Below are 20,557 nucleotides of genomic sequence, written 5' to 3' on the forward strand. Positions count from 1 at the left end.
TACTTTTACCTACAGATAGGGCGTGCCATGCTCAGTCTGTGGATTTACCAGGGTCATGGCTTTTGAAAATTGCACAAAACACAGATTGTTCCCAGACTGGCTTGCTTTAGTTTCCGTGGCAACTGGTATCTCAGGGAATAACCCCTGTGCCTTTGTGTCCTCTAGGACGAGAAGAAGGTTCCTCCGCCCATACCAAAGAAAGCGCCCCGAGCGAAAGTGCACCCTGTGAAGGAGCGCTCCTTGGATTCAGTGGACAGGCAGAGGCAGGAAGCCAGGAAGAGGCTCTTGGCTGCAAAAAGAGCTGCATCCTACCGTCAAAACTCTGCCACCGAGAGTGCCGATAGCATTGAGATCTACATCCCAGAGGCGCAAACCAGACTGTAAATAAGGACAATCAAGCCCTGTACATAACGACACATGACCACAGCTGTGTTTCCCCCAGATGTTCTGACTCTGCCAGGAACATCTGTCCCCCAGCTCCAGGTCTCCCTCATTATCCTTCCTCATGTATAGCATAGATATTTTTTTAAGTTTGCGCACTGAGCTGGGAAGAAGCAGGACCTGGAATCCAAGGCTTAGGACAGCCTAGTGCATCACTAGAAACTGTAGCAACCAACCATAGCGCCTAAGTGTTCAGCTCTACCATCATCCCTGCCCCTCAAAAAACTTAATAGCCAAACCTACTGAAACACGTTGCTTCTCCGAAGCGCAATCAACAAATGTCTTGAAGTTTTGCTTTGCTCTATTTATTTATGTATTTATTTTACTGGCCTTGAAAGGTTAAACATTTTTATTCTTTGCTATGGTGTACTCAAACTTAGGCCTTGGGGAATGTGAAATACTTTATTTCTTATTTCTTTTGTTGCTCAGGTCATAGACTTTGTTGGAAGGGAGGAAGTAGCGAGAAGAGGAGGGGCACCATCAAAATCGGACCTTATCCTGAGTCAGATGTTTGGAGGCGGAATGACTTATTTTGTCCTGAGGGAAAGTGAAGGGAAGACTGCTGCTCAGATTTTAAGAGACTCCGCTGTAGGCTTTTGGGATTCAGTTATCTCTGAAACCTTGACCTGTGGGCTTGCATGTGAGTGGGAAGTTCTCCTCTCCAATGCCCACTCAGCCCGTTTCAGGGGCATTAAAGCAGGCAGGGTGATCCATCAAGCCCAGGAAACTCATAGACGAAGATCAGTGATGGGTCGATAATAATTATATTTATTAATTATACAACATAGTAATATAACTGTGTCACAGCAGGTCCTACTTCACTTTTGGTCATCTCCCATACTGACCATTACACTGCCCTCTGTATCTGAATTTCTGGCACCGCCTCTGCTGGTGGCCACATGAGGCATCCACTGTCCTTTCAGTAATTTATTCAAGGCTGATAAATACTGGAATTTTTCATCATATCCTTCTCTCTCTTCTAGAGCAGGGGTAACCAATTCCAGTCCTCAAGACCCACAACTGTGTGTGGTTTTCAGGCTATCCAAAATGAATATGCATGAGATAGATCTGCATGCACTACCGCCATGATATGCAAATCTATCTCATGTATATTGATTAGGGATAGCCTAAAAACCAGACCTGGTTGTGGCTCTTGAGGGTCAGAGTTGACCACCCCTAGTCTACAGAATGCATTTTGGGTTCCTAAAGCCAATATCATCTTCCAGCTTATTAGAGTGCTGTTTGCTAGCAGGTCCCCTCTTCAAACTGTGAGGTGGATTCAGAGCTTTAGACTCGGCAATCAAGGAGGCTATTGCTTAGCTATGCAAATTGTATTCACTAAATAATTATCATAGACCCTGCCCTGGGCAATTCAGCGGGGATTCATAGATGCCAGATCTCAAAAATGAGTCCCCTGGAATTTGGGGGGTGGTGGGGGGAGATAAATAATAATCACCCAGCCTGTGTTGTCAGAGACTTTATTGCTGATCCTTTGATGTTTCCTGAATCCCATTAGCTCTGCTTCCAGATCACGGGAGTTTTATCCCAGTCCCTATAAAAGAGTGGCTGAGAAGGATGGGGAAAGGAAGCCAGTCCTGATTTTGATGATCCCCCTGACATGATAACTCTGTGGTTATTGTGGAGATGGTGCCCAAAAGGGAGGGCCCCCTCCTGGCCTGGGCGTTCTCTGCTGTGATGCGACAGCTCCAGGTTTTGCTCTGTAACCTTGTTTGTTTCTTGTACAATCCCAACCGCCAGCCCCCACACTGCTTCTGCACATCATGAGTGCGTGGTGCACCATAACCACCCCCTCCACCCAATGCCAGGGTTACCTTCTATTTTTAGACACATTTTTTTCAAAGACTGACTAAAGCTTTTATAATCCTTGGAATTATCTGGCACTGGGTTGCTTGTCCCCCACCTTCCCAAAATCCCAGCCGCACAGAGATGTAGCCAGCCAATCCTAATGTTGTATTTACTGCGTTTAGCTGCATTGTAGCAGGTTATACTGCATCTGTGGTATAACACACCTGACTTTTGGTGCCATGTGCCAGTCTTAATCATTTACATTCACGGAAGGGAATGGGTCTTGGTAACACTTTTAAGTGTGCTATCGCTATTTCTTCATCTCCCAGTACTAACTTCGGGAAGGTCGCCATTGCGACTCTATGTCATCATAAGACTTGCCTGCACTCCTGCTTTTGTACAAACTTTATTAAGATTTTATACCAGCCAAATCCCTTAAAAACAAGGCAGAGCATCTCTTTGCCTGCCTTGATTGCTCAAAGTCAAGCCAGCGACACTAGAGATGCTCAAACGATAAAAGAGTCATTTACTACTCTGGCTTGTTTGCCATGGTTTGAGTGCATTTGATTTTGTCAGCCTGGTTGCTCTGGTTATCCTGTTCTTTACAAGAGCACAATCCCCACGCTCTGTGGGTTTTTTAAATCAGTCTTGGATGCCGATCACCAGTTAGGAAGCTGTGAAATGTGGGGAGCTCTGCAATTACAGAATAAGTGGTAACAAGAGCATGCGCAAGCTGATTACGATAGAAAACCACAGCTCCAGCATCCCAGAAAAATAAGACTTCTGCTAAGGATGTTTACTGCACTTGTACAGAAACTTGTAGAGTTGAAGAGATCCAAATGATCCATGAAATGAAACATTTTAGGGTGCTAGAGAAGCGATGTCCAGAGTTGCCAACTCTTCCTCCGTATAGAGTCCCTTGTATTGACAAAAAATGTAGAATTATTTCACTTTTTCTCCCTTAAAGGTTTCTGTGTGCCAGGGTGTCTCAGTGAGAGATTAAGGCAGCAGTCTCTTTTGCTTGCACTTCTCTGACCTGTGGAACGTCTGTACTTTTGAATGCCTAATGTCCACTCTAAGTCCGTACTGCAGCCTGGAATGTTTTTGTACAGTCCTGGATAGAAAACCTCTTTGCAGCAGGAAATTTAAGGAATGGAAAGAAAAGCAGACAGCGATTTTCACCTCCTGGACCCCTGCTCTCTTTGCAGAGTGACAAGCATGGCAGGTAACCATGGACAACTAGGCCAAGGCTTCAGGATGAAGTGGGGTTTGGTTGGTGGCAACAGCATTGATCTTTACAGCAAGCACAGGAGTCTCAGCATGGACCAAGGAGAGTTATCCGACTGCTGAGGAGTCACAGAAGCCTCTGGCAGGACTTAGAGCCTCGCTTTTCCTTCTCTGTTTCACTTCCTGCTTTCTTCGTTTCTTCAGTATCTGCCCTGCAGCTGAGCTGTGACTACCAGCCCACCTGCTGACAAGTCTGTACCACAGAAGATGGGTGGCTAGGGACAGACAGACACCTGCTTTCTTAAATTTCCAAGGCAGGGTATTCTACTGATGGTCCCACATCCTCACAGAAAGAGGTCGGCCCCATGTTTTTCTAAAATGTTTTATTCCAGTTCATTATGACATTTGCAGTCCTGTCTGGACTACAACATAATAGACAGAGTGGAGTAAAACCAGGCCCATATCAGCATGTCCTGAAAAAGTGAAGCCAATTTTAACCTTAGTACAGTGGTGGGGAACCAGCCGGGCTTCCATTACCTCCCTAATGAATATGCATGAAACAGATTTGTATCCATGTACAATACTGCATGCAAATCTATCTCATGTATATTCAAGAGGGGTATCCTGAAAGCCCGACCACTTTTCAGCCCTTGAGGATCAAGGGGTGCCAAAGGGTGGGGCTTGTGTAATGTGCAAAACAGTGGTGAAAGGGGTCCCCTTAAAGGAGCAGGGGCTGGAGGCATTCAGAGCATTGTAAAACAGAATCAGCACCAGGGAGGGGTCAACAGGAGGCTGTCGCTCAGGCTGAGGGGGGCATATTTGGAGAAAGGTTCAGCCCCCTCTGTCCATGCAGAGGAGTCACCCCTTTCCCCATTCTTGGAGGGGATCTCCCCCCCATAACGCACCGGCACTCAAAAGATGCATCTGGGCCATCTCTCCATCTGCTAAAAGAAATGCCTTCAATAAGCAAGAGAAGCGCACGCTTCCTGCCTAAAACAAAGGAGGTGCATTTCAGAGTTTTCTTGGTGCCGCTGCCTAAAGCAGCTAAGTGGAGCCCTTCCTATGCAAACATCTGGCTGAAAGTTAGGAGGCGAGCTGGAATCCCGGCTATGGACCTGCCTACAAAATGTCAGGCATAGCTGTAAAGGGAAGGCCTCTAAATCTATGTATACAGACAAGACAAAAGCAAATAAGCCCCCGGCACTGGCAAAATGCCTAAAACTCATCCATCCCATTGCAGCAGGCAGAGCACTCCCTCTCCATCCCAGAGTGTCAGGGTTAGGTTTATGTGTCAGATTCGTGAGGGTGCCCAGCTGGCCACAGGACCCAAGAGATAGCTGCTCCCAAGCCGGTTTGTGAGATCCCGGGGAGCTTCCATCCCTGGGATCTCAAGCAAGACAAGAGGCTGAATGCAATTGGACAGAAACACAGAACTATGACAGACTCCCCAAAAAAAGCCCTTTTTTTCTTTTCACAGGTTCTACAGAGTGGAGCAACAAACTAGGCCACTGTTCTTCACCGAGTCCATATCAGCCGGAGGTCTGAGCCCTGCCAATGATGAGCTCTGTCCCGGTGTTTGTCAGGGCTCCCCATGAAATACCCATTCCATCTTCTCCTTCATCCTTCAGCTCCCTGCCCCCATCCCACCTCTATCACTACCATGAAGATGCATCCTGATGCTTTCACACTCCATTGCTGAGATCATTCCTACCAGACTACAATGGGAGAGGCTCTAGAAAGGTGCACCCATGGATTGCTGGAAAGCTTGACTCGGCTCAGGCGGCAGAATCTCCTCTGTCTGCTGCCGAGGGCAGGAGCTCATACTGAAGGAGAGAATGGTTTCTGAGCCCGTGTAGACGTATGACAGGTTGGTGCCAGAAGTAGCCAAAATGTTTTCTAGAAATGCTGTTCACGTGATTGTATTTTCATTCACTAGAGCCATTGTTTCCTACTAAAACACTGTGAAGTCCTCGGAGGATTTATCCCTGCCGTGCCACCTCTTCAATTGCAAGCCAGAATGGCTCCTGACACAAGAAAAGATGGAAAGATATAATGAACCAGAGAGCGAGACAAGGAATGAAAGAGGAAGGAAGCCGGCAGCAAGCAGAACATCCTGCCAGTGGTATTAGTGGGACATTCCTGCAGGGACTTGCTGAGAGAAGGAGGAAGCAGCAGAAAGTGTGGGGGGAGGGGGAAAACTTTGACTTTGCCAATAAAGGAACTTGTGCATTTCTCCGTTGTGGACTTTTCACCCACATGTAGACCAATCTCAGTTCTGCTGTGACAGCAGCATCCCCGCCATTCCTTCTGGTCACTGTTTAGAATTGATTTGGGATGAAATCATGATGTGAACCATTGCTATGCTGAGGGTTACACAAATTTCCTTGGTGTGAGGGTAGTTCTTTAGCATAAAGAAAAACCAAACAAAACCACTCAAGTTTAGTCCTCTGAAGAAGAGAATAAACATTCACATTCAGCCTGTGTCCAGGCAGCATAGCCAGGGACTTTCCCCCTCATTTTATCATTTAGCCATGGTCTCTTACTGTCATTGCAGTAAAGTCTTCACCTCCTCTCTGCCTGTCTCCGCTCGTCAGTACTTAGCAGTGTGCCTGGAGACCTTCTTCCACCTGTAGGATCTGTAAGACAGTACTGTACAGTGACTGTGACATGTGCCACTGTTTATATTATTCTGACTTAGCTGTAATGGAATAAAAACAATTCTTTGATTACTGAAGCACACTGTTCCCCATGGAAGGGAGAACATTGATTTCATGTTTGAACTTGTCTTTTCATGTAAGAAGATCTTGAGCAAAATGTGATGCTCAGAAGTTTATTATTTACAGAATACTATCACTGTATAAAACAAAGCCCATAGTTACAAGATCCCTACTATACTGCCTCCCATCTCTCTGCATGATGCAGAAAGAGTCACCTATCTCTTAGATGGAAAGCAGACTACAGTTATGGCAGGGTGGGGGGAAGAAAGAACTAATTAGAAGGTATCACTAAGAGATTACAAGATTCAAGGCAGCATGATTTTACCAGAGATAGGTCTTGTCAGATGAACCTGATGAATTTCTTTGATTGGGTGATTAGAAAGGGCAGGATTCAGCATAGGCAGCCTATAATTACATTGAGCATCCATGGAATGGGCCCTGACTGGGTTAAAAATTGGTTGAGTGGGAAGAGACAAACGGTGTTGGTAAATGGAGTTCATGCCGAGGAAATTGATCCTTGGACCAGCTCTTTTCAACATTTTTGTAAGTGACGTGCAAGAATAGCTGGGAAAGGTTTGTCTTTTTGCAGATGATACCATAATTTGCAACAGGGTAGACAACCAGAAAAGTGTAAAAAACTTGAGAAGGAATCTAGCAAAGCTCAGGAAATGGTCTAGAGTCTGGCAGTAAAGATTTAATGTTAGAAAAATGCAGAGTCATGCATCTGGGATGCAAAAACCCCAGGGAGCAGTACAAGATGGGGCAGGAAATTCTTCAAAGCACAAAAGGAGTGCAGGAACTGGGGGTGATCATATCTGATGAGTTTAAAGTGGTCAAATAGGTGGATAAGGTGAAGCAAAAAAGCCAGAAAGATGCATTGACTGCAAAGGCACAGCAATGATCAGCAGAAAAAAAATGAGGTGATACTGCTCCTGTATAAGTCCTCGGTGAGACCACATTTGAAATAATGTGTACACTCCTGGAGACAGCACTTTCAGGATTTGCATAATAACATATGCATGAGATATATTTGCATACCCTAGGTCTCCAGTATATGCAAAGCTATCTCATGCATATTCATTATGGATATTCTGAAACCCCAACTGGTTTGTGTTGGGAAACACTGCTGTAGAAGAAAAGTGGTATAGCAGAGATATGATAGAGACATTTAAATACTGCCAAAGTTTCCATGCACAGTCTCTTTCAAAGGAAAGAAGGCTCTAGATAGAATAAGGGGGTCTTGGCATGAGGATGAAAGGGGGTAGACTCAGGAGTAATCTAAGGAAATATTTCTTTACAGAGTGGGTGATGGAGGAGTGGAACAGCCTTCCGGTGAAGATGATGACAGTACATGAACTCAAAAAAGCAGGAGATATACAGAGATAATCTCTGTGAGAGTGGTAGGGGTTGTAAAACTGAGTTAGATGGGTGGATGGGCAGAAGAGATAGACCATACTGTTTTATTCTGCTGTCAGATTTCCATGAGATGAATAGAATTTGAATTTACACTGCTCATTCACTGCGATCCTGCCCTGCAGGAGCCCCTGCAGTTCCAGTACTGAGACCTCTCCTATACAGCTGTGCCATTGCACCTCACTCCTGCCCTGTAGCACTCCCTTACTATTCCAGTACTGGGACCTCTCATATACAGCTGTGCCATTGCACCTCACTCCTGCCCTGTAGCACTCCCTTACTATTCCAGTACTGGGACCTCTCATATACAGCTGTGCCATTGCACCTCACTCCTGCCCTGTAGCACTCCCTTACTATTCCAGTACTGGGACGTCTCATATACAGCTGTGCCATTGCACCTCACTCCTGCCCTGTAGCACTCCCTTACTATTCCAGTACTGGGACGTCTCATATACAGCTGTGCCATTGCACCTCACTCCTGCCCTGTAGCACTCCCTTACTATTCCAGTACTGGGACCTCTCATATACAGCTGTGCCATTGCACCTCACTCCTGCCCTGTAGCACTCCCTTACTATTCCAGTACTGGGACCTCTCATATACAGCTGTGCCATTGCACCTCACTCCTGCCCTGTAGCACTCCCTTACTATTCCAGTACTGGGACCTCTCATATACAGCTGTGCCATTGCACCTCACTCCTGCCCTGTAGCACTCCCTTACTATTCCAGTACTGGGACCTCTCATATACAGCTGTGCCATTGCACCTCACTCCTGCCCTGTAGCACTCCCTTACTATTCCAGTACTGGGACGTCTCATATACAGCTGTGCCATTGCACCTCACTCCTGCCCTGTAGCACTCCCTTACTATTCCAGTACTGGGACCTCTCATATACAGCTGTGCCATTGCACCTCACTCCTGCCCTGTAGCACTCCCTTACTATTCCAGTACTGGGACCTCTCCTATACAGCTGTGCCATTGCACCTCACTCCTGCCCTGTAGCACTCCCTTACTATTCCAGTACTGGGACCTCTCATATACAGCTGTGCCATTGCACCTCACTCCTGCCCTGTAGCACTCCCTTACTATTCCAGTACTGGGACCTCTCATATACAGCTGTGCCATTGCACCTCACTCCTGCCCTGTAGCACTCCCTTACTACTCCAGTACTGGGACGTCTCATATACAGCTGTGCCATTGCACCTCACTCCTGCCCTGTAGCACTCCCTTACTATTCCAGTACTGGGACCTCTCATATACAGCTGTGCCATTGCACCTCACTCCTGCCCTGTAGCACTCCCTTACTACTCCAGTACTGGGACCTCTCATATACAGCTGTGCCATTGCACCTCACTCCTGCCCTGTAGCACTCCCTTATTATTCCAGTACTGGGACGTCTCATATACAGCTGTGCCATTGCACCTCACTCCTGCCCTGTAGCACTCCCTTACTATTCCAGTACTGGGACCTCTCATATACAGCTGTGCCATTGCACCTCACTCCTGCCCTGTAGCACTCCCTTACTATTCCAGTACTGGGACCTCTCATATACAGCTGTGCCATTGCACCTCACTCCTGCCCTGTAGCACTCCCTTACTATTCCAGTACTGGGACCTCTCATATACAGCTGTGCCATTGCACCTCACTCCTGCCCTGTAGCACTCCCTTACTATTCCAGTACTGGGACGTCTCATATACAGCTGTGCCATTGCACCTCACTCCTGCCCTGTAGCACTCCCTTACTATTCCAGTACTGGGACCTCTCATATACAGCTGTGCCATTGCACCTCACTCCTGCCCTGTAGCACTCCCTTACTATTCCAGTACTGGGACCTCTCATATACAGCTGTGCCATTGCACCTCACTCCTGCCCTGTAGCACTCCCTTACTATTCCAGTACTGGGACCTCTCATATACAGCTGTGCCATTGCACCTCACTCCTGCCCTGTAGCACTCCCTTACTATTCCAGTACTGGGACCTCTCATATACAGCTGTGCCATTGCACCTCACTCCTGCCCTGTAGCACTCCCTTACTATTCCAGTACTGGGACCTCTCCTATACAGCTGTGCCATTGCACCTCACTCCTGCCCTGTAGCACTCCCTTACTATTCCAGTACTGGGACCTCTCCTATACAGCTGTGCCATTGCACCTCACTCCTGCCCTGTAGCACTCCCTTACTATTCCAGTACTGGGACCTCTCCTATACAGCTGTGCCATTGCACCTCACTCCTGCCCTGTAGCACTCCCTTACTATTCCAGTACTGGGACGTCTCATATACAGCTGTGCCATTGCACCTCACTCCTGCCCTGTAGCACTCCCTTACTATTCCAGTACTGGGACCTCTCATATACAGCTGTGCCATTGCACCTCACTCCTGCCCTGTAGCACTCCCTTACTATTCCAGTACTGGGACCTCTCATATACAGCTGTGCCCTTGCACCTCACTCCTGCCCTGTAGCACTCCCTTACTATTCCAGTACTGGGACCTCTCATATACAGCTGTGCCATTGCACCTCACTCCTGCCCTGTAGCACTCCCTTACTATTCCAGTACTGGGACCTTCACACGCACGAGCCATGCACCGCACTGCTGCTCTGCATCCCAACCCACTCTGCAATTCCATGAGGCATGAGCCCCCCCCAATAAAAACACAACCCACTGCTCTGCTCCTGGGCGGCGGATCAACTCCTCACTGCCACTAGGTGTCGCCCTGTGAGCGGGGAGTGCCGGGAAGTCGCGCACCATCTTTGGCAGCTGCCACTTCCGGTCTGCGCGGTGTAAGCGGCCAATCGGAGTGGGAGCCGCCGAGTCGCGTTGCAGTGACGCAATCACGCAGGCGCAGGCCGGAAGAGGAAGGCGTGGGTAGTGCGCGTAGGCCGAGGGGGTAAGAAGCGTCCTCCCCCAGCAGTGCACTCCGTCGGGCCCCCGGTAGGCGGGATATGGGGTGGGGGCCGCGCTGGGCTTTATCCCGGAGCCTCCGGGGAGGCGCTGGAGTGAAAAACCTGGCCCCGCTGCGGGGTCGAGTCCCGCTCCCACGCCATTTACTGACCCGAGGGCGTGTGCGTGTCCGGAGGCAGGACAGTTGGCTGCTGTAACTCTGAAGGGCAATGGCGTCTGCGAGCTTGAACGTTGCAGTTTTACCTAAGATAAACAAACAAAAAAAATCATGCGACCCGGTTCCGAGCTCCAAAGCCGGGCGATGTCTGCTCTCTTTTTGCTGCCATGCTCCAGAAATTGACACATGGCTTGGGTTTAAACATTATGGTCGTCCACGCTGGGCCACGCCATTGCTTTCCAGAAGCCTTTCGGGCATATAAACTGCACTGTCCGTACAGTCAGAGTTTGTAGCTTTTTCATTTTTGCAATTATAAATAGAAACGAATAACTGACGCTTACGTTTGTGTTCAATATGAAGGTGATTTATTTGGCGTTTGACATAAAACCTCATGACAAGAGTTCCACAGATATTTTAAATCTCCGATGGCTGCAGAACTTTAGTATGTCCTTGAATTCTGGCTGCAGAATACTGCATTCATTTCAGGAGAGGGAGTGGGAACTGTACAGATCTTCTACCCTGACATTGGTCCAATTCAAAAATCTTACACAAGGTGCAATGCCTGCAGAAATTGGCATAGTATCTGACAATTGTTACTGTATTGTAAATACTTATCTCTTTGGGCTGGTGGTCTGAAAGAAAATGAGGCATCATATTCTATTCCTTCAGATATAACTAAGTAATGGTTAAGGAGCTAAGTGTTTCTGATCATTCCCATCATAAAGGATCTTACTCTGCTTTTTGACTTTTAGGCATCATGTGGCCTGTGATCTGGACAGCCGTGCGTACCTATGCCCCTTACATCACTTTTCCTGTAGCCTTTGTAGTAGGGGCAGTAGGCTACCATTTGGAGTGGTTTATCCGAGGGGAACAACCCCAAGCTGTGGAGGAGAAAAGCATTGTGGAGCAGCGGGAGGAGCGGAAGCTGAAAGAGCTAATGGGAAAGGACCTGACACAAGTAACCAGCTTGAAAGAGAAACTAGAGTTCACCCCAAAAGCTGTGCTGAACAGGAATCGACCTGAGAAAAACTAAGGAGGGAGGCAATCCAGGGGCTCATGGGCAGTAATCTTGGCAGAGACCTCTTCCTACAGCTTCTTATATGATGACATTTGGCCTGTTCTTTAGACATCTTTTTCTTCTCAGCCTAAATTCAGAATCTGTAGTTATGCAAGATCTCACACTGCTGTGTTGCACACCTCACAACAAACAGGAAAGGGCAATATCTTGCAGCATGATCCTTATATTTTCTAACAGTGCCCAGACCAATAGAAGATCTGTTTCCATTGCTGTTCTGTCAAGCTGAACTGTAACTTTGAGCAGGCTGGGAGAGTGGCAAGGGCTCTGCCTCATTGAGCTGATCTGCACCAGATGCATATTCTTGTCTGTAACTCATAGAAGGCTGAAATCTAATAATGCTTTCCGCAGACAGCAGAGGGAACTGGGTAGATAAAGTGATTGCCATTGCCAGTGCACATACAGCAGGACTGTGGCAAAGAAAGTTGGAAATGTACTTGGATTGTTGTATACATAATGAGAAGATGATTGGGTTCCAGCATCTTACCTTTAATACCATGTGCAATATTTTGCTCTGGAAGACTGCCAGGGTGGGGCCATACTGTACATGTGTGCATAAGACCTTTGCAGTGTTTTACATGTATTGGGGAAACTGCTTTCCAGAGACATTGCATAGATCCTGCTCAATTTATTCCAGGTTGTCATTACTTCTCTTTCCAAGATTCAGACTTTCATACATGCATTCATTTTTCCTCTCTTCAGAAGAATTAATTTGGAGTCCCTTTCAAATTAAGCAATCTTGCCAGCACTTTCCCCACTCCAGCTTCTCCCATAAATGTGATGCTGGTGTAGAGCTGGCCCTTCTAGCTGTGTGAAAGCATTGATCCTGCATGCTGCAGCGTGCTTGGGCTGGGGTCTTGTCACACTGTAAATATGTCCATAATGCAACTTTTTGTTCTGGAGCTGTAACCTCTGAGATGCTTTCAGTTCCCAGTAAAGATGTTTTCACAGTAACTATGTAGTCTGTTTTTTCTGTGGTGGATTCTAAGCATTATGGTTAACAGAACTCTGATGCTTTATGAGGATAACGTACTCTGTTGCCGAGTTCCTTCCTCTGGGTCTCTATGTAGGAAGAATTTCAGTACCAGGCATACCTGAATCGAGCATGTAAAATAAAATATTGCATAATGTATATTAAAATGAAATAATTTAATAGAAAACTAGGACAGTGATAATGTTGAGGTAACAACGTTTGTTGGACAGAATGATGTCCTCAGAGAGACTCTATTACCAACAGAGTCCTGGTGGACAGAAGGAGCTCTCTCTTCTTGGGACATGACAGCTTTTGTCATTTATTTATTTATTTTTCTATACCGACATTCGATTTGACATATCACATCGGTTTACATATAACAAGATGTCTAAGGCGAAGCTTATAATGACCTGGTACCTTGTAACAGCTTAACTGAGTAACTGGCTCCGTACATATAACTGTTTTACAAGATAGTATTACCATAACTTATTACAGAATCTATTAAGAGTTTAATTAACTATGTACAGTGGCAGGGTAGGGAAACAATGGGGATGAAGGGACTGTGGTGGAATTAATTGTCTCGTGCGAAAGCTTTCCGGAAGAGCCAGGTCTCGAGGTTTTTTCGGAAGGTAGGGGTGGATGAGACAGTTCTGAGAGCAGTTGGAAGGTTGTTCCATAGGTGAGGGGCCGCTACGGGCCTGTGAACTCATTTTACTTATCAAGCATTAACTTTAGTTAAATTATTACCTGATTGTGTGAAAAACCCGGCAGCACAGTGAGCTGTCAGCCCCCTCTGCTCCCTTTTATGTACTGCATGCTGCTGCTGCCGCCATGTGGTGTAACACAGTACTACACTTTATTTCCCCGTATGCTGCTCAGTTTAGCTAAGTAACCATGGCCAACGGGGCAGCTTTTCCTGTCAGGTTAGTAGTTAGTGTGCTGTGTAATGCACTGTGTGTGTGAATCTGTACAACAGGCAGGGCATTGACAAAGCCTGTGTTCAGAGAGCATGATTAGTTTTGAAATTTGACTGAAACTGGCGATGAATTTGACCTTGGTGCCTTTGGAAGGGAAAATGTGTAGTCAGGAAGGGATTCAGGAAACTCTTCATGCTCTGATCAGATAAAGGCTTTTAGACATTGGCAGGAAATGCTCTGATCCAGCACTGGGTGCCTGTGACACTTCCTATTGTTGGTGTCTGGAGCCAAGACTAAACAGAATAGTTCCAGGAGCCCTGAGGTGACAGGAGGGGACGGGGGTGATCTCCTGTCACTGCCAAGCTCTGGAATCCGTTGCCAGAGGACGTGGTCAAGGTGATTAACATAGCGGGGTTTGAGAAGTTCCTGGAGGAGACGTCCATCACACTTTATTAGCCAGATAGACTAAAGAAAGCCACTGCTATCCCTGGGAGTGAGTAGCAGGAATTAGATCTGCTTTATGGGATCTGCCAGGTACTTGGCACCTGGATTGGCCACTGTTGGAGACAGGAAGCTTGGCTCAATGGACCTTAGTCTGACCCAGGATGGCAATTCTTATGTTCTTAAGGGCCATCACCTTTACCCTCATCTTATGCAGTAAGGTTATTTTGAAAGTAAGTGGAGGAAAAGTTTAAAAGGCAATAAACTTACTAACGTGCAATTATCTCCAAATATGTTAATATCAGCTGACGTTTTCTGATTCTGGGACTCTTCAAGGCCTTTAGTTTGCCTATCCCACACCGCAGAAATTTGGTGAAATGAAGCTGGAAGGTTAGCTCTGAAAAAATTAGGATGTTTGCTGGTGAAGATTGGGCTGCTAGAGTCATGGGTGCATCCGAGCATGCCAATGATTTCCTAAAAGTCTGCATCCTATCGCTAGCTAAGAATACCAGAAGATGAAAGACTGAAAATGACAGTGAAGTCTAAATCTGTAAAGAAGCGGCTTTCCAATCGGACCAGTGAGAGGTGCACTGCGCTTCTGTGTCTGTCGTCCTGCTAGCAGCACAGGCAGGATTTCCAACTCTAGGCCTGAAGCATCCCTCAGGTGATGAGTTGTGTAAAGCTGAGGCTGTCAGGTTACTCTTAAAGCAGATCTCTCTCTCATGTATTTGCTGTACTGGCTCATTATAATCCTTTGTTTTACTTTGTGTGAGCACCCAGTGACACTGGGATAGAATCTTTCTTCTACAAATATCTGTAGTTGGTGTTTTATCTGCTCTGCTAAACTCTCTAGCATCTGAGTATAGGACTGTTCTCCGTTCTTAGTGACAGTCTCCTGGGTCTGGTCTAGGGAGGAGATAGCTGTCTCTGTTGTCTGGTTACATCCATCTTTATATTCTGTCCTCTGCAATCTACTCCCTTATTGGCTGTGACATTTATTGTAACAATAATAGTCTAATATCTTGGACAGAGCTGTCCCTTTTGTCCCCTCCTCTGTTGTACAGAGCTTGCTCCTGTTGTTTTCTTGATAATTAGACATGCTTGATCAGTACTTGAAGAATTGTAACTGACCTTGAGCATGGGTTCTGAAAGGCAGTTAAATGCAAACATATTGTAAGCCAGCTTGAGCTAAAACTGGAAGTGTAGCCTTTGATACAAGAATAGATGGGAGGAGGGGGGGTGTATTATGTACTGCAGCTGCTGCCCCCTTTATACCTAAAACAAATTATTGAAGGAGCAGTGGCAGGAGGATATGGAGGGCAAATCCTGGAGGAATGTTTCAAACCCTGACTCACTCGAGCGTTTTCTGAAAACAGCCAAAAAGCAGGTCATGTTTGCAAGTCTGCTCTTCCTCTTGCTAGTGAGCTCCCAAGGAAAGCTGAGACCTGGAAATTATAAGTAACTCATGTCCTTAGCCATTCTATTTAAAAAAGAAAATTTCCCTGGGAAATATAGTGACCTGTAGTCCATAGAGATTCAGGCACAGACCCTAGGCTAGAAACTGGTTGAGTAGGAGATGCCAGAGGGTAGTGGTAAGTGGAGCTCACTCCAAGGAAAAGGGGTTGTTAGTGGTGTGCCACAGGGATCCGGCCTCTGTCCAGTTCTCTTCAACATTGTCATCAGCGATATTGCAAAAGGGCTATCAGCAAAGCTTTGCCATTTTGTGGATGATTCCAAAATCTGCAGCAAGGTAGACACCTTGGAAGATATGGAGAACATGAAAGATCTACTGAAGCTTGAGAAATGGTCTCGAGCCTGGCAGCTAAGCTTTAATGCTAACAATAAAACAGGGGAGGGAGTGGTACAGTATACAATGAAGTTCTTTTGTGCACAAAACAAGAGCAGGATCTGAGGTTGATATCATCTGATGATCTTAATGTGGTCAACCAAGTGCCAAAGTGATGGCGAAAGCTGTAAGGCTGCTTGGGAGCATAGGGAGAGGAATAACCAGCAGGAAAAAGGAAGTGATAATGCCCCAGTGTAAGTCCCTGGTGAGACCTCACTTGCAATACTGTGCAGTTCTGGAGACCGCACCTTCAAAAGCAGATAAACAAGATGGAGTTAGTCCAGGGGGGGAGTCTTCTAAAATAGTCGGCTGTCTACATCAGAAAGTATATGGGGAAGACTTAAAAATCTAAGCATGTAAACCCCAGGGGGAAGGGGATGATAGAGACATTTAAATATCTCCAAGGAATGAATGCACATAAGGGAGGCCATGGAACCAGGGGTCATGGGATGAGGGTGAAAAGAGTAATATTAGGAACTATTTCTTTACAGAAAGGGGGAGTAGATGCATGGAACAGCTCCCAGTGGAGGTGGTGAGACCAGGATCCTATCAGAAGCACAGCAGATCTCTCTCCTCCTCCACTTCCCATCCTCCCCACCCCACACGTGCATTCCTCTCGCATTTCCTTCCGTACTCCCTTGAGTTCCTGCTGGAACCCACTGCCCTGCTTAGGGCTCAAGACCTCTAATTGAGGCCTCACCCAGTGAATTTTTCAAACCCTGGAATGAGTGATCACCGTGCTGGAGCCTTTTTCTGTGTCTGAAAAGCTCAAGATATGAATTATTTTACATCTGTCATTTAAACTCATCTATCCATGTATTCTGTAACCCTTCACCATCGCTTTGGTTTTGCAACCTCTCTTTTCCAGATCATTTCTGGTCCCAGTACACTTCCTTGGACACCGCTCCAAAGGCTGTCCATTTATCCCGATGCAGGCCTGCTTTCTGGGAATCAGCAGAAGGGGCAGTAAAAGTCCAAGCCTTGATGCAAGCTCAGCATTTGCCCTTAGCTCCCTAATATGTGATTTATTTGACAAATTTTCACAAAATCTGGTGAAATTTCACTACTTCTGATTGTGCTTTGTTGTGAAATATAGTGCCAGTCAGTTATTACATGTGTGAGGAAAAACATTGGGGGATAAAGGTTCAAACACCTGGCAAAATGTGGAGTCTTTTTAGAGAATGATAAGACATTAGTGTGTTTTACTTTTTTATTTTTTTTAAATTTCTTATAAGCTGCTTATATAAAACCCTAAGTGGTGTACAAAATGCTCATCCATAAAACAATAGCAAATGCACACAACAAGCCACATAAAAATAAAACAGTAGCAAAACAGCAAGGACAAAGGTCAGCTGACCAGCAGAGGAAATCGGTGTTCCACTGACGTAACGAAAAGGAGGATTCCGAAACCACTCCCCATGTCGGGGTCACCAGTGGAAGGAGCAAGAACATAAGAAGCTACCGTACTGGGTCAGACTGAGGGTCCATCGAGCCCAGCATCCTCTTTCCCACAGTGGCCAGTCCAGGTCACAAGTACCTGGCAGGATCCCATCTAATTCAGCCGGTATCAGTGGAGGCTTGCGTTGTGATGTCGTCGTCGTTGAAAAAAGTGTTCGCGAACTTCCCCCAAAAAAGCCGTATATTGTTAGGGGCTTGAAATTTGAGATTTTCCTACGGATGAGAAATTTAGGGGCCTTTTTTGGTCCATCTTTAAATTAATATAAATCTATGTGTGGGGTTTGAATGTAGGGATGTTTCACAGTATTAGGTCCGTGTTGTAACAGCAATTGCTGCTGAGTCAGTTATTGTGGTGTAGCAGTTGTTTTTAATATATGTTGTTGCATTGGATATATGAGGGACAAGTTCTAGTAAAGAGGTCAGAGTTGTAACAGCATCTTTTGGTGAGTTAGAATTAGTCTGGGGACAAAGTTCCATAATGTATTTAACTTGGGTATTGTGAATGTATTGACAGCCATTTGATATATTTTTCTATATATATTAAACATTTTTGTAATTTATTTATATTTTTCAATGGTTTGTTTTTTTTATATTGAACCTCGGTAGTTTGTACCTTCGCTTGTGGTATTTTTAAAACAATATCCATGCCTGTTGTACGCTATTAACCTTTGTAGCTGCACCTTTCAGTTTTTTTCTAACTAGTTTCCTCATTTTATCAAAGCTTAGTGCTAGAGCTGTGGATTTACATACTGTCCCCCTTCCAGTCATTAATTCAAATTTGATCATATTATGATCACTATTACCAAGTGGCCCCACCATCATTTCCACTCTCCACTAAGAATTAGATCTAGAATAGCTTCCTCTCTTGTCGTTTCCTGAAATAATTGCTCCATAAAGCTGTCATCTAGGAACTTTTACCTCTCTAGTATGTACTGGTGATACATTTACCCAGTCAACATTGTGGTAATTGAAATCTCCCATTCTTACTGCACTGCCAGTTTGGTTAACTTCCCTAATTTCTTTTACATTTCATTGTCCACCTCATCATTTTGGCCAGGTGAATGGTAGTATACTCCTATTGCTATACTCTTCCCCAACACACATGGGATTTTCACCCATAAAGATTTGATTGTGCATTTAGTCTCTTGCAGGTTCTTTATCCTGTTGGACTCTATGCCATCCCAGACATAAAGCACCAACCCCCTATCACCCACCAAGTTGCTCCTCCCTAATATTGCGATATAATTTATAACCTGGTATAGCACTATCCCATTGGCTATTCTCCTTCCACCAAGTCTCTGTGAAGTCAATTATGTCAATCTCATCATTCGCTGCTATACACTCTAACTCTCCCATCTTACTTCTTAGCATACAGACATTTCAAAGTGAGTTTTTTGTTTGTATTATCAAACTTCTTTTCAGTTCATAGGGATAATTTGGAATCCTTTAGCTCAAGTGAGTTTTTAATTACAGGCACTTGGACTACTTTTCTTATTATTGGAACCTCACTGTTGGGTGCCCTAACTCTAATGCTTCATTAGTATCCTTTGAAGATAACTCCCTCTGAACCATGCGATGCTGAGCGACTGTCGACTTTCCCCTTTGTTCTAGTTTAAAAGCTGCTCTATCTCCTTTTTAAAGGTTAGTGCCAGCAGCCTGGTTCCACCCTGGTTAAGGTGGAGCCCATCCTTTTGGTAGATACTCCTCTATCTCCAAATGGTTGCCCAGTTCCTTACAAAGCTGAATTCCTTTTCCCTGCATCATCGTCTCATCCATTCATGGAGACTGGGAGACTGGGCATGCAAATGGCAAAATTTAGGGGTAGATTTTCAAACTATGCGAATAGGCCTACTTTTGCTGGCGCATCAGGCGCAAGCAAAAGTACGCTGGATTTTAGTAGATACGCGCGGAGCCGCGCGTATCCACTAAAATCCTGGATCGGCGCGCGCAAGGCTATCAATTCTGTATAGCCGGCGTGCGCCGAGCCGCGCAGCCTACCCCCGTTCCCTCCAAGGCCGCTCCGAAATCGGAGCGGCCTTGGAGGGAACTTCCTTTTGCCCTCCCCTCACCTCACCTTCCCCTCCCTTCCCCTACCTAACCTACCCACCCGGCCCTGTCTAAGCCCCCCCCTTACCTTTGTCGGGGGATTTACGCCTCCCGGAGGGAGACGTAAATCCCCGCGCGTCAGCGGGCCTCCTGCGCGCCGGGACGCGACCTGGGGGCGGGTCCGGAGGGTGCGGCCACGCCCCCGGGCCGCCCCCGGGCCGTAACCACGCCTCCGGGTCCGCCCCCGAAACGCTCCCGGCACGCCCCCTAAACGCCGCACGGTTCGGGCCCGCCCCCGACACGCCCCCCTCGGAGAACCCCGGGACTTACGCGAGTCCCGGGGTCTGTGCGCGCCGGTGAGCCTATGTAAAATAGGCTCACCGGCGAGCAGGGCTCTTAAAATCCGCCCCTTAATGTGGACAAATGCAAAGTAATGCACTTAAGGAAGAGAAACACAATTATAGCTGCACAATGTGAGGTTCCACATTAGGAGTCACCACTCAGGAAAAGGATCGTTGATAGTACATGTTGCTTTTATTATATACGGTATATTATATACGGTATATTATATATACGGTATGTTATATATTATATATTATATTTTATTATATTATATAAATTTATTATATACGGTATATTACCTTGTTACTCTTTTTATCACATTGTTAATTTTCTATCGCTTTCCTTACTTTCCAAGTTACTTTATGTCCCTGTTTTATTGTAACTGCTATTTCTTCTTATATCACATGTTAATGTTCTAAGTTTTTCTCCTCTTGTCACACCCTGTTAATTGTAAACCGACATGATGCGACTCCCATCACGAATGCCGGTATATAAAAAATTAAAATAAATAAATAATAAATAAATACATTGGAATCTTCTGCTCAGTGTGCAGCAGCCAAGAAAGCAAATATAATGCTAGGAATTATTAGGAAATGAATGGAAAATAAAACAGAATATCATAATGCTTCTGTATCGCTCTATGGTGCGACCTCATTTTGAGTACTGTGTGCAGTTGTGGTCATATCTCAAGAAAGATATAGCAGAGTTAGGAAAGGTACAGAAACAGGCGACTAAAATGATAAAGGGGATGGAATGATTCCCCTATGAGGAAAAGCTAAAGAGGTTTGGACTCTTCAG

At 45.9% G+C, this 20,557-nt stretch overlaps 2 protein-coding genes across 6 annotated transcripts in view; both read left to right on the plus strand.

Moving 5' to 3' along the window:
* The window catches only part of DLGAP3 (DLG associated protein 3), a 214,235-nt gene extending 212,834 nt beyond the window's left edge, over positions 1 to 1,401 (plus strand). For both annotated transcript variants that reach the window (XM_029571884.1, XM_029571883.1), the window contains one exon: positions 166 to 1,401. In XM_029571884.1, the coding sequence (XP_029427744.1) occupies positions 166 to 384 (219 nt within the window). In that variant the 3' untranslated portion in view covers positions 385 to 1,401. The remainder of the gene's footprint in view (positions 1 to 165) is intronic.
* An 8,958-nt stretch (positions 1,402 to 10,359) lies between these two features.
* Positions 10,360 to 12,701, plus strand: SMIM12 (small integral membrane protein 12). 4 transcript variants are annotated; one of them, XM_029571717.1, is made up of 2 exons: positions 10,360 to 10,490; positions 11,414 to 12,700. In XM_029571717.1, exon 2 carries the CDS (start codon positions 11,419 to 11,421, stop codon positions 11,692 to 11,694), a length of 276 nt encoding a protein of 91 aa, XP_029427577.1. In that variant the 5' UTR covers positions 10,360 to 10,490; positions 11,414 to 11,418; the 3' UTR covers positions 11,695 to 12,700. The 4 variants fall into 4 exon arrangements, with proteins under 4 accessions (XP_029427577.1, XP_029427578.1, XP_029427580.1 ...); XM_029571718.1 differs by having other exon boundaries at positions 10,410 to 10,534; XM_029571720.1 differs by lacking the exon at positions 10,360 to 10,490 and adding an exon at positions 10,644 to 10,665 and having other exon boundaries at positions 11,414 to 12,701.
* Positions 12,702 to 20,557: the final 7,856 nt, after the last annotated feature.

The sequence above is a fragment of the Rhinatrema bivittatum genome, chromosome 11, assembly GCF_901001135.1.
Source record: "Rhinatrema bivittatum chromosome 11, aRhiBiv1.1, whole genome shotgun sequence".
NCBI lineage: Eukaryota > Metazoa > Chordata > Amphibia > Gymnophiona > Rhinatrematidae > Rhinatrema > Rhinatrema bivittatum.